The 15,283-nt window shown below is 44.7% G+C and overlaps 1 protein-coding gene across 2 annotated transcripts in view; it reads right to left on the minus strand.

The window, feature by feature from the left end:
- Nucleotides 1-15,283, minus strand: part of LOC311136557 (striatin-like) — a 108,770-nt gene that overhangs the window by 60,837 nt on the left and 32,650 nt on the right. For both annotated transcript variants that reach the window (XM_084170739.1, XM_084170738.1), the window contains exon 2: nt 10,491-10,594. In XM_084170739.1, the coding sequence (XP_084026865.1) occupies nt 10,491-10,594 (104 nt within the window). The remainder of the gene's footprint in view (nt 1-10,490; nt 10,595-15,283) is intronic.

Raw genomic sequence — 15,283 nt, forward strand, 5'->3', positions numbered from 1 at the left:
GCAACCAGGGAAACCTGATTCTGGAGGTGAAGCAAATGGCGTCACTCCTAACTCAATCCCAGAGAGGCTGAGACGATAGCATTTATATACATAGCAAATAGCAAAATCATGAATAAATACAGGCAGGCTGCAGAGCATTCCACACTAACGTAATCTGCTAATGATGATGCTTGACTGTCTGCTCTCAAAGGAGACGCAAATAACTAAAACAGAAGAGTGATACATCCAGACACCAGTGAAAGATGAAGAAACCCCTGCTGTTCAAAAGCTTTTTTATTGAAGAATGGTGTCACATCCCTTTTATTAAAGAATGGTGTCACATCCCTTTTATTGAAGAATGGTGTCGCATCCCTTTTATTGAAGAATGGTGTCACATCCCTTTTATTGGGGAATGGTGTCACGTCCCTTTTATTGGGGAATGGTGTCACGTCCCTTTTATTGGGGAATGGTGTCACGTCCCTTTTATTGGGGGAATGGTGTCACGTCCCTTTTATTGGGGGAATGGTGTCACGTCCCTTTTAGTGGGGGAATAGTGTCACATCCCTTTTATTGGGGGAATGGTGTCACATCCCTTTTATTGAATAATGGAGTCACATCCCTTTTATTAAATAATGGTGTCACATCCCTTTTATTGAAGAATGGTGTCACATCCCTTTTATTGGGGAATGGTGTCACATCCATTTTATTGGGGAATGGTGTCACATCCCTTTTATTGGGGACTGGTGTCACATCCCTTTTATTGGGGAATGGTGTCACATCCCTTTTATTGAAGAATGGTGTCACATCCCTTTTATTGGGGGAATGGTGTCATCCCTTTTATTAAATAATGGTGTCACATCCCTTTTATTGGGGAATGGTGTCACATCCCTTTTATTGAGGGAATGTTGTCACATCCCTTTTATTGGGGAATGGTGTCACATCCCTTTTATTGAGGGAATGGTGTCACATCCCTTTTATTGAGGGAATGGTGTCACATCCCTTTTATTGAGGGAATGATGTCACATCCCTTTTATTGAGGGAATGGTGTCACATCCCTTTTATTGAGGGAATGGTGTCACATCCCTTTTATTGAGGGAATGGTGTCACATCCCTTTTATTGAGGGAATTGTGTCACATCCCTTTTATTGAAGAATGGTGTCACATCCCTTTTATTGAAGAATGGTGTCACATCCCTTTTATTGAAGAATGGTGTCACATCTATTTTATTGAAGGAATGGTGTCACATCCCTTTTATTGAGGGAATGGTGTCACATCCCTTTTATTGAGGGAATGGTGTCACATCCCTTTTATTGGGGAATGGTGTCACATCCCTTTTATTGGGGAATGGTGTCACATCTATTTTATTGAGGGAATGGTGTCACATCCCTTTTATTGGGGGAATGGTGTCACATCCCTTTTATTGGCACACACACCAGATATAAGTGTTGCACGGTATACCGGTACCACGGTAATATCACAGTACCAAAACGTTACACCACCAACATTTTAGAATACCAATAGTGCCATTTCATTTGATACTACCAACTTTTTTCAGCCCTACCGATCTAAAGAACCTGCCGGCGCCTGTTATCAAATATTTATAAAGTCAGTTTAGTTTATAAATTCAGTTGAATTTAAGCAAGTCACTGGTCTCTTGTATGCTGCAGGTCCAATAATATCCACTTCACTATCATGAGCATGTCAGGTGTGTCAGCCAGTAATCAGCCAGCCACATCCCCTACCAGCGAGCCCCTCACCTGCTTCTCTGTCCGCTCTTCATGCGTCAGTTAAAAAAAATATATAATTTAGCAGTGACGGCGAGCAGGGAGCAGGGGTGCAGACCCAGAGCCTGGTGAGTGTTCTGTTGTTAGATTGGTACGTGTGTTACATTGGAGCAGCGCGCAAAGCCAGCAATGTTGATTCATTGTATAATTTCATCGCCTGTTATAACCAAGGGCACAGACCAGCCGGAGTAGACTTTGCAAGTTCACCGTCATGCAGCCTCTTGAGTGTCAGAAAACGGAGCACCCGCTTCGCGACAGGCACGCTGGCAGCTTTACAGCAAAGAAAACGGCTTGTCTCTAGTCTAAATGGTTCAATATGACCCATATTACCAGAGGTCCTTGATGAACACAACATCCTGAGCAGAAACCAGATTGGATTTTTTTTTAAAAAAAATTATCGTACAACAGACCACCTTTACACCCTCCACACCAAAACAAAGGCAAAATCTACTCGTGTTTTGTAGACTTCAAGAAACCATTTGATTCAATTTGGCACAAAGGACTTTTTTATAAACTAATAGAAAGTGTTATTGGAGGGAAAACATTGTTATTAAATCAATGAACACTAAAAACAAATGTGCAGTTAAGCAAACAAGCAAACAGACTTCTTCTCTCAGGGACGTGGAGTGAAACAGGGCTGCACAATAAGTCCAACACTATTGAACATCTATATTAATGAATTGGCAAAAACAGAAGAATCGGCAGCACCTGGTCTCACGCTACACAACACTGAAATCAAGTGTCTGCTGTACGCAGATGACCTGGTGCTACTGTCTCCCACTAAGGAGGGGTTACAGCAGCATCTAGATCATCTGCACAGGTTAATCAAAAAAAAAAAATGAATATAATGATATTCCAAAAGAGGTCCGGAAATCAGGATCACAAATATAAATTCTATTTGGACACAGTTCTGTTAGAACACACCAAAAACTACACGTATCTAGGACTAAATATCAGCAACACAGGTAGCTTTCACATGGCTGTGAACGAGCTGAGAGACAAAGCAAGAAGAGCATTCTATGCCATTAAAAGGAACATTAAAATTGAAATTCCAAGTAGAATCTGGCTCAAAATGTTCCAATCTGTTATAGAACCAATTGCTCTCTATGGCAGCGAAGTATGGGGTCCGCTCTCTAATACTGAATTTACCAAATGGGACAAACAAACATCCAATCGAAATACTGCATGCAGAGTTTTGCAAGACTGTATTGCAAGTGCAAAGAAAAACTCAAAATAACGCATGTAGAGCAGAATTGGGCCAATACCCCCTCCTTATTCAAATAGAAAAAAAGAGCCATCAAATTTTACACCCATCTAAAAACAAGTGACCCCAACACATTCCATCACACAGCTCTACTATGTCAAGAGATGAATCAAGAGAAGAGTCCCCTCAGCCAGCTGGTTCTGAGGCTCAGTTCACTAACCAAAACCAAACTCATAGAGCCTCAGGACAGCACTCAGAAAATCTGGCCCAACCAAATCATCACCAAGCAAAAATAAACATATATCACCTATTTTAAAGACTGCACAAAAAAAATCAAAGTAAACTTCAATGCTATTTGGCTCTAAACAGACAGTACATGGTGGCAGACTATCTGACCACTGTGACTGATAGAAAACTGAGGAAAACACTGACTAGGTACAGACTCAGTGAGCACAGTCTGGCTATAGAGACCGGTCATCACAGGCAAACCTGGCTGCCCAGAGAGGACAGGCTGTGCTCACTCTGCCCCCGGGGAGAGGTAGAGACAGAGTTGCATTTCCTATTACACTGTGACAAATACTCAGACCTAAGATAAATCTTTCTTTCCCAAAATATCATTCAGTACAAAGAATTTGAAACTATAAAATGAAGAAATTGGGTGAAAAGGGTAAATGTGCAGTTTTGGCAGCCAAATATGTGTCCTCCTGCCACAACCTGAGGGACAGCCAGTGAAAAGTGTAATGCCAATAATATTTCCTGTTTTGTTTTGGCTTTCATAGCATGTAATGTGTCTTCTCAGTCATGTTGAGACTGGTCGACTACTATTGCTTTAATGTATTGTTATTCTCATTAATATTGTTGTTGTAGTTGCTGTTAATGGTAAACCCATTTCCACTACTACTATTATTATTGCTGTTGGTCCCACCATTTTCTATACTTTGACAATGTAAGTAATTTTAACTTTCAATTTCAATAAAGTCTATTGAATTGAGAGAGAGAGAGAGAAAGACGGTGCGAGAGAGGGCGAGAGAGAGAGAGAGAGAGAGAGAGGGCGAGAGAGAGAGAGGGGCGCGAGAGAGAGAGAGGGCGCGAGAGAGAGGGCGCGAGAGAGAGAGGGCGCGAGAGAGAGGGAAGGAGAGAGAGAGAGAGAGGGCGCGAGAGAGAGAGGGCGCGAGAGAGAGAGGGCGCGAGAGAGAGAGAGAGAGGGCGCGAGAGAGAGAGAGGGCGCGAGAGAGAGGGAAGGAGAGAGAGAGAGAGAGGGCGCGAGAGAGAGAGGGCGCGAGAGAGAGAGAGAGGGCGCGAGAGAGAGAGAGAGGGCGCGAGAGAGAGAATAGAAATGACATCTCTACATCCTGTTCCAGAGAAAGCACGTCCATGTGGAGGGAGCGTGTCATTGTTGTTACCATGGGGATCTGCTGTTGCAGTCACAGAGCAGAAAGGAGGAGGATCTATTTATTCTGCAGCTTTTCCCGGAACACAAGGGGATGAACGATCCTCCAGGATAAGACCGACCGAATCCGCTATGCTCCCCCTGAGTAACTCTGGTCCTCTTGGCGGAAGGACAGGACAGGAGTAGAGAACAGAAAGAGAGCAGTGGAGCTGTGACCTTGTCATGGTCACTGGGATCCCCCAGGGTAAGGCAGACAGAAACCGCTCTAGGACAGGGCAGTGTCATCAGTAATCAGACACCAGATCAGAACTATCCTGCCAACGTATGCATTCCTTCCTCTGAACAGACATCACACCACCAGGGGACTCCATCGCCCTGTCATCGGTCACTGTAGACCCTCTGATTTTCTGCTGTGTTAAGTTTCATGGTCACGTGAAGATGTAGAGACGTCTTTGACTGTCAGGCCCTCTGCCTTTATCAGTGTGGTGAATTCATGTGAAAGGTCATAGGGTCATGTGATGACGCAGGGTGCCATCAGCCATCGAGGGAACGCTTCCTTTGAAATCAATGAAAAGCTACTATACCTGCCCGTGTTGCGCTCGCACTGAGTCACGTCCAACGCAGTGTTTAAATGTTGCCACTCTTTATTTAAAAAAAATAATCTTTAGTCACATCTTTTTCATTTGATTTAGTCTAGTTATTGTCAAAAAATGACGAAAACAGTGGGCCATTTTAGTCACATCACATCAGTATCCATGTCTCAATGCTTAAGAATCCTTCTTTAACCCGTCTCCTCCCCTTCATCTACACGGATCTGAATCCTTCTTTAACCCGTCTCCTCCCCTTCATCTACACGGATCTGAATCCTTCTTTAACCCGTCTCCTCCCCTTCATCTACACGGATCTGAATCCTTCTTTAACCCGTCTCCTCCCCTTCATCTACACGGATCTGAATCCTTCTTTAACCCGTCTCCTCCCCTTCATCTACACGGATCTGAATCCTTCTTTAACCCGTCTCCTCTCCTTCATCAATAAAGGGATCGAGGCGTTCACCTGGATTCACCTGGTCAGTCTGGGCAGCTGTTCTTAATGTTTTGTATACTCAGTGTACATAGCCTTTTCCTACCAACATGTTGTTCCGCATAACATCCCGTTCTCCTCCCAACAGCAGAAACACAACCAACATAATATAATAATATTAATAAATATAAAGAATAAAATAATAATATAACAATTATTAGGCCATGTAACTTCCTAATCATAGATATTATATACACAAAACAAACTGATACACACAAGCAGAGAGAGCGAATAAAGTCACATTCAAAATACAGATATAGTGTAGTGGCAAGAGGAATTCAGTCAATCAATTGTTTATTCCTTTTCCTTTCTGTGCCTCCAAATGTTTGCATATGGGTTCCTGGCAATGTTCCCAGGGCCACGTTCAGTTGCAAAACATTCTTGAACGTTGCAGATAGAAATGTTTGTTTTACATAGCATATTTCTAACATCGGCATGTTCCGAAACATTGCGTCCTGCTGAAAGCCCCCCCCCGCCAGATTGCTAGCTAATGAGGTAACACGACTGAACAAGGTGTAGTCTAAACAAATGGTTAACGGTCCAGTTCGCAAGTAGCCTAGTTTTAGAATGGTCCGGCAGTACGCTTTATGAACGCGCCGGAATTATGGGTAATGTCTTTTGAACAGTAGCCTAAGGGCTAGAATCAAGCTGCTTTCTCTGAGGAAAAAATAAATAGATTTGGCTACAGAACCTATACATTAAATACTTTTCTATAGCCTACTCGAGGGAGAGAAAAACATAGACAGACTGTTGTTTTACGATTAAACTCAATGCTGCTATTGTTTTTAATTTGGTAAAGCAGCTTGTGTTTCTTAACCAGCCAAAGTGTTGCTAACTAGGAAGGCTGGGGGTGAAGCAAGAGAGTCTCCTGCGCGACGTGTGCTAACGATGCTATAATCGGAGGCGGAGGCTGTCTGCACCCCAGTCATAGCTTTCTCCCCCGCAGCTCACCAGCTGGTGTAGGCAGTGTCTGCCAGGTGTGTGACTCTTCCTCCCAACTGCAGAACTGCGCTGCGCATCTCTGCTGCTAATAGTAATTGTGCCCATCACTGAAAAGCTCTCAATCTCGCCAAAAACTGTTCTCCAGTCCACTTAGTAGTCAGACTTTAGTCAAAGAGATAGTTGTCTCGGTTTTAGTCAACTGAAATTCTAAATAATTTTAAATGTAGTTCGTTTTTTCTGGGTCTATTGAGGCAGTTATAGTCTCGTCAATTGACACTGAAAAATAGGTGCTTGACAAAAAAATAAAAAAATAAATAACACTGGTCCAATGGCAGCATGCAAAGCTTAAGAATCACTGAGGTTCAATTCTCCATGGCTGACGGCGCGGGCGTTAAATTCTATCCTGTGAAGTAAATAATGAGCGATAAAGGGGATGGTTGCATCGACTAGACACCACTGGTTACTGTACTGACTACCACTGGTTACTGTCCTGACTACCACTGGTTACTGTACTGACTACCACTGGTTACTGTACTGACTACCACTGGTTACTGTCCTGACTACCACTGGTTACTGTCCTGACTACCACTGGTTACTGTCCTGACTACCACTGGTTACTGTACTGACTACCACTGGTTACTGTCCTGACTACCACTGGTTACTGTCCTGACTACCACTGGTTACTGTACTGACTACTAGACACCACTGGTTACTGTACTGACTACCACTGGTTACTGTCCTGACTACCACTGGTTACTGTCCTGACTACCACTGGTTACTGTACTGACTACTAGACACCACTGGTTACTGTCCTGACTACCACTGGTTACTGTACTGACTACTAGACACCACTGGTTACTGTACTGACTACCACTGGTTACTGTACTGACTACCACTGGTTACTGTACTGACTACTAGACACCACTGGTTACTGTCCTGACTACCACTGGTTACTGTACTGACTACTAGACACCACTGGTTACTGTACTGACTACTAGACACCACTGGTTACTGTACTGACTACCACTGGTTACTGTACTGACTACTAGACACCACTGGTTACTGTACTGACTACTAGACACCACTGGTTACTGTACTGACTACTAGACACCACTGGTTACTGTACTGACTACTAGACACCACTGGTTACTGTACTGACTACCACTGGTTACTGTCCTGACTACCACTGGTTACTGTCCTGACTACCACTGGTTACTGTACTGACTACTAGACACCACTGGTTACTATACTGACTACCACTGGTTACTATACTGACTACCAGACACCACTGGTTACTGTCCTGACTACCACTGGTTACTGTACTGACTACTAGACACCACTGGTTACTGTACTGAGACTGAAGAAGTCAAGAAGCTACTAACTAGCAGAAACTCTAGCTAGCTACCTACATTGACTATGTTCAAAATGTAAACAAACAACTTGTGTAATGAGAGGATAATTTTGTACAACCACTAGCAACAATTGAATAATAACAATTTGCCATTTAGCAGACGCTTTTATCCAAAGCGACTTACAGTCATGCGTGCATACATTTTTTGTGTATGGGTGGTCCCGGGGATCGAACCCACTACCCTGGCGTTACAAGCGCCGTGCTCTGCCAGCTGAGCTACAGAGGACTTACGAAGAACTGGACTAAAGCTTTTGTACTTACGCATAAATCAATGACTATGGCACAGTACAGAAGGGAAACAGAACAGAGACTCTGTCCCTCTCAAAACAACACGCTCTGTGTAGAACGTCACATCGACTCGACGCTGACAGCAAAGCGTATCGTAGGGCTGAGGCGTTATGATGTCAGTGTTAGGTCAGGTGATGTGTGGGGTAAAGGCTGTGTGGTAGGGTTGGCCGGTATCCAGATTTCCATACTGTGCCTGTGCCGTACCGGGATATACGGTATTACCGGTAGTGCACACAAGGTGCGCTATATTTTTTTGCAAACGTAAAACAAGCCCCCCCCTCCAAAAAAAACGTCACTTACCAGAATGCTAACAAAAGTCTAGCAAAATGCTAACAAGTACTAAGGAATTCTCATAGCGGATGCTAGGTAAATGCTAACGAGCGCATGCAAAACATTCACTACTAGGACAGACAAACCCAGCTCATTAAGTTACGCAAGTATCTCAAAACGCAGTTTACAGCGCGCACAAAACAAATATTAGGCAGCAGGGATCTTAATCCAGGAGGGGATTGTCTCTGTTGCTGTTACCAAGAAGCTTGATCTTACAAGCTAACGTTAGCCACTTAGCTAACATTAGCAGTTAGCAAAACCCAGCTGGAGAGAATTTATTTGGCACGTCTTCGATAGTTAACTTAATAGTTATACGATATATAGCTGGCAAACATTAATAGTGAATTTCATACAAGTGTAACTTGATCGCCGCACGAAACTCCTATATTAGTTGTTCTTCTTTGCAAACAAACACATCTGTCTCAAACCGCTGTTTTGGGATACTAGTACCTACTAAATTAACAAACCAAATGCACAACTGCAGAACATTTATCACATTTTAGACAGTTAACTTAACAGTTTAGATATCTAGCTGGCAAACATTTAGCTGTGAATTCCGTACTGTAATTATACTGAACAAAAATATTTCCTTTGCCAAGATAATAGTCTCATTGCAAAGGGTCTGAATACTTATGTAAATAAGGTATCTGTTTTTTTCTTAAATACATTTGCTAAAAATGTCTAAAAACCTGTTTTCGCTTTGTCATTGTGGGGTATTGTGTGTAGATTGATGAGAAAAAAAATGTATGTAATCAATTTTAGAATAAGGCTGTAACGTAACAAAATGTGGAAAAAATCAGAATACTTTCCGAAGGCACTGTATCTAAAAAAAACTTTACAGTTGGCACTGCATTGTAGCAGGTAGTGTTCTCCTGGCATCTGCCAAACCCAGATTAATCCGTTGGACTGCTAGATGGTGAAGCGTGATTCATCACTCCAGAGAACGCGTTTCCACTGCTCCGGAGTCCAATGGCGGCGAGCTTTACACCACTCCAGCCGACGCTTGGCATTACGCATGGTGATCTTAGGCTTGTGTGCGGCTGCTCGGCCATCGAAACCCATTTCATGAAGCTCCCGACAAACAGTTATTGTGCTGATGTTGCTTTCAGAAGCAGTTTGGAACTCGGTAGTGAGTGTTGCACCCGAGGAAATACTATTTTGACGCGCTTCAGCACTCGGCGGTCCCGTTCTGTGAGCTTGTGTGGCCTACCACTTTGCGGCTGAGCGGTTGTTGCTCCTAGACATTTCCACTTCACAATAACAGCACTTACAGTTGACCAGGGCAACTTAAGCAGGGCAGAAATTATACAAACGGACTTGTTAGAAAGATGGCATCCTATGATGGTGTCACGTTGAAAGTCACTGAGCTCTTCACTAAGTCCATTCTACTGCCAATGTTTGTCTATGGAGATTGCATGGCGGCGTGCTCGATTGTATACACCTGTCAGCAACGGCGTGTGGCTGAAATAGCCGAATCCACTAATTTGAAGGGGTGTCCACATACTGCTGTATATATAGTGTATTCCCTGGAGTTGTTTTGCAAAATAACCTGTAGATCAATGACTGTCAACACAGTTACATGCAGTTCCACACTGAAGGAGAAGACACATCAGTTGTCACATAAGAGGTATTTTAGGTAGGAAAAGTAATACGAGGGGAAAAAAATGTGAACCGGCAATTCGTAACATTTGAATAGATTTTTTTGCATGCTACATTTGGATCGGTTTGAGGTCCGCCGACCGATGCAGTGCCATCTTAAACATATATCCCTAACAGTTACCCATAGCTGGCAAACTGGTTTTATAGATTAGTCATTTATTCCAATACATTTCCAAAATATGTTCAGGAAGCTAGCTAGCTACGTTTTATAGGCTCCTCACGATGAGTCGGAGCCACTTTGAGAGTCATATTCCCATTTGCCACCGCTAAAATCAATATAAATCTATATATATATATATATATATGTTTATTAGCTAGCGTCGAAATTTTGTCTCACATGCCACCGGAGTTTGACACTTGATAACAGTTTGCATTATCAACCCTGCAGGTGATCAAAGTGGTTCACTGGGTGCTGTAACTTACCTCTCCTGTTTGAGGGCGTACTCCAGCATCTTAATCCTCCTCACCAGGTCCTTCTTCAGGTTCTCCTGGCCCTTCCTCTCGCCCTGGAGGAACGCTATCTGAGCCTGGAGGAGAATCACACACTATTAAAACACAGTATCAACAACTATACATTATCAGAGCTTTCCTCTCACCTTGCAGGAAGGCTATTCTAAGGAAGGCTATTCTAAGGAAGGCTATTCTAAGGAAGGCTATTCTAAGAAATTATCTTCTCCATTGCGAGCTGAATAGAATGCCGGGGAAATAGAATGCAGGGAAATAGAATGCAGGGAAATAGAAGGTAGAATGCATTCTAGAGCAATGCTCTCTGCCTCAAGCAGTGATTCATGATGTGTTGATGTTCCAGGAAGTTGGTGGGAGATTGCCAACGTCAGAAATATTCAAGCTCTGGGGTGTCCAGAATACTTTGGCAGTACTGTAGTTCGTGATATAGAGAGTCTAATGTAACCCCACACAAATGTCTGGGAAACATAACTTGCAAAGAAGACCAAATGGGGCTAAAAACATCAAACATATCATGGTATGCAAGAGAATCTGTACAATTTATTATCTAATCCCAGCTCTCTTCATCTCCATCTCCCCCTCCTCCATCCTTCCCTCCTCCATCGCCATCTCCCCCTCCTCCATCTCCACCTCCTCCATCTCCATCCCTCCCTCTCTACTTCACTCCACCAGTGTCTCTTCAAATTAACCTATAGACCCGTTAAGCATGACCGGTCAAATGTATTTCCATCAATGAATAGGCTAAAAAAGCATTATTTTGCAATGGGATGTTGTTGACAAATTGGCCAGCACAAAGTTTAAAATCGGCTTAAAATAAAAAATAAAGCCGGTTATTACACCCTGACACACAATCATATGTATTATACACCGTAAACACACGGTTCAGCACCGACCGACACTCTGGGATTCAGCCCATTAGACAGGCTACCCAGACCAACACTCTGGCATTCAGCCCATTAGACAGGCTACCCAGACCAACACTCTGGGATTCAGCCCATTAGACAGGCTACCCAGACCAACACTCTGGGATTCAGCCCATTAGACAGGCTACCCAGACCAACACTCTGGGATTCAGCCCATTAGACAGGCTACCCAGACCAACACTCTGGGATTCAGCCCATTAGACAGGCTACCCAGACCAACACTCTGGCATTCAGCCCATTAGACAGGCTACCCAGACCAACACTCTGGGATTCAGCCCATTAGACAGGCTACCCAGACCAACACTCTGGGATTCAGCCCATTAGACAGGCTACCCAGACCGACACTCTGGGATTCAGCCCATTAGACAGGCTACCCAGACCAACACTCTGGGATTCAGCCCATTAGACAGGCTACCCAGACCAACACTCTGGGATTCAGCCCATTAGACAGGCTACCCAGACCAACACTCTGGGATTCAGCCCATTAGACAGGCTACCCAGACCAACACTCTGTCATTCAGCCCATTAGACAGGCTACCCAGACCGACACTCTGGGATTCAGCCCATTAGACAGGCTACCCAGACCAACACTCTGGGATTCAGCCCATTAGACAGGCTACCCAGACCAACACTCTGGGATTCAGCCCATTAGACAGGCTACCCAGACCAACACTCTGGGATTCAGCCCATTAGACAGGCTACCCAGACCAACACTCTGGGATTCAGCCCATTAGACAGGCTACCCAGACCAACACTCTGGGATTCAGCCCATTAGACAGGCTACCCAGACCAACACTCTGGGATTCAGCCCATTAGACAGGCTACCCAGACCAACACTCTGGCATTCAGCCCATTAGACAGGCTACCCAGACCAACACTCTGGGATTCAGCCCATTAGACAGGCTACCCAGACCGACACTCTGGGATTCAGCCCATTAGACAGGCTACCCAGACCAACAGTCTGGGATTCAGCCCATTAGACAGGCTACCCAGACCAACACTCTGGGATTCAGCCCATTAGACAGGCTACCCAGACCAACAGTCTGGGATTCAGCCCATTAGACAGGCTACCCAGACCAACAGTCTGGGATTCAGCCCATTAGACAGGCTACCCAGACCAACACTCTGGGATTCAGCCCATTAGACAGGCTACCCAGACCAACACTCTGGGATTCAGCCCATTAGACAGGCTACCCAGACCAACACTCTGGGATTCAGCCCATTAGACAGGCTACCCAGACCAACACTCTGGCATTCAGCCCATTAGACAGGCTACCCAGACCAACACTCTGGGATTCAGCCCATTAGACAGGCTACCCAGACCAACACTCTGGGATTCAGCCCATTAGACAGGCTACCCAGACCAACACTCTGGGATTCAGCCCATTAGACAGGCTACCCAGACCAACACTCTGGGATTCAGCCCATTAGACAGGCTACCCAGACCAACACTCTGGGATTCAGCCCATTAGACAGGCTACCCAGACCAACCGTCTTACCACAGGGCAGGGGAGACTCAACACCTTACAGCATTACACAGTTAAAAACAGGGAACAGTCTCCAGTCAGGAACACAACTGTCTGTCTCCACACCATTTCCTGTCTTTAGTCCGTAGCAAGTGGGCACCACAGAATCTGGGACAGCGAGACAATCCAGAAGAAAAGGGAGAATTCATTCAGGTTTCTCTGAGAAAGCAGCACGGGTTGCGGTCTGCAACAATGAGTCACAGCTGCTCTGCCCTGCTTCAACCAGCCTGATTTAAATAACGTGAGCTTCATTTCACATCCACCCACCGTCCTCCAAACAGTCCCACAACATCCCTCTCTCTAGAAACACATCCAGCCCATCCTCAGAAGTCGGACAGGCTCTCTCCATCCCTCTCTCTAGAAACACATCCAGCCCATCCTCAGAAGTCGGACAGGCTCTCTCCATCCCTCTCTCTAGAAACACATCCAGCCCATCCTCAGAACTCGGACAGGCTCTCTCCATCCCTCTCTCTAGAAACACATCCAGCCCATCCTCAGAAGTCGGACAGGCTCTCTCCATCCCTCTCTCTAGAAACACATCCAGCCCATCCTCAGAACTCGGACAGGCTCTCTCCATCCCTCTCTCTAGAAACACATCCAGCCCATCCTCAGAACTCGGACAGGCTCTCTCCATCCCTCTCTCTAGAAACACATCCAGCCCATCCTCAGAACTCGGACAGGCTCTCTCCATCCCTCTCTCTAGAAACACATCCAGCCCATCCTCAGAAGTCGGACAGGCTCTCTCCATCCCTCTCTCTAGAAACACATCCAGCCCATCCTCAGAACTCGGACAGGCTCTCTCCATCCCTCTCTCTAGAAACACATCCAGCCCATCCTCAGAACTCGGACAGGCTCTCTCCATCCCTCTCTCTAGAAACACATCCAGCCCATCCTCAGAACTCGGACAGGCTCTCTCCACCTGGAACATACCATTTACATGCTGTACAGGCTATACAAACTCTCCCTCTGCTCAGTCTACAGAGAGGAGAGATTAAACCACATTCATCGTAAACTAATGATTTATCCATGAAGCTGAAGAAGTCCACGTTGGAAGCGTAGATACAACAATGCTATTCATGTTAGGTAGTGTTAGTCGGCTGTATCTGCGCCAAAATTCCAGTATTTTTCATCCTATAGTTTTAAGGACTTATTTCCATGACTGATCAATACTAATTTTCTCATGCTCTCTCGTCTCTATGCATATAGTGAGCAATATATGTTTGGAACATCAAATGGCATAAAAAAATAAAATAAAATAAAATAATAATAAAAATAAAAACATTTGCAGTATCACAATACATTTAGAATCGTGAGAATCTCGATACATATCGTATTAATGGAGAAACTACAGGGCCCTGTAGCGTCTGTGTTGCGGAGACCGCGGACAGAATCACGGAACCCAGACATTAAAACTGAATTCAACAATATTCAAAAATGTCTTGACCCTCAGTAGGAAATCAACTAAATGTATTGACCTTAGTAGGAAATCAACTATACAGAACAAAATTATAAAAAAACGCAACATGCAACTATTTCAAAGGTTTTACTGAGTTACAGTTCATATCAGGATATCAGTCAATTGAAATAAATTCATTAGGCCCTAATCCATGGATTTCACATGACTGGGAATACAGATATGCATCTCTTGGTCACAGATACCTTAAAAAAAAAAAATTATGGATCAGAAAACCAGTCAGTATCTGGTGTGACCACCATTTGCCTCATCCAGCGCTACACATCTCCTTCGCATAGAGTTGATCCGGCTGTTGGTTGTGGCCTGTGGAATATTGTCCCACTCCTCTTCAATGGCTGGGCTAAGTTGCTGGATATTGGCGAGAACTGGAACAAACTGTCGTACACGCCGATCCAGAGCATCCCAAACATGCTCAGTAGGTGACATGTCTGGTAAGTAGGCAGGCCACGGAAGAACTGGGACATTTTCAGCTTCCAGAAATTGTGTACAGATCCTTGCGACATGGGCCTGTGCATTATCATGCTGAAACATGAGGTGATGGCGGCGGATGAACGACACGACAATGGGCCTCAGGATCTCGTCACAGTATCTCTGTGCATTCAAATTGCCATCGATAAAATGCAATAGTGTTCGTTGTCCGTTGCTTATGCCTGCCCATACCATTACCCCACCGCCACCATGGGGCACTCTGTTCACAACGTTGAAATCAGCAAACCGCTCACCCACACGATGCCATACACGCTGTCTGCCATCTGCCCGGTAGAGTTGAAACCGGGATTCATCTGTGAAGAGCACACTTCTCCAGCGTGACAGTGGCCATCAAAGGTG

Source organism: Coregonus lavaretus (assembly GCF_964263955.1).
Source record: "Coregonus lavaretus genome assembly, chromosome: 1".
Classification (NCBI taxonomy): Eukaryota; Metazoa; Chordata; class Actinopteri; order Salmoniformes; family Salmonidae; genus Coregonus; species Coregonus lavaretus.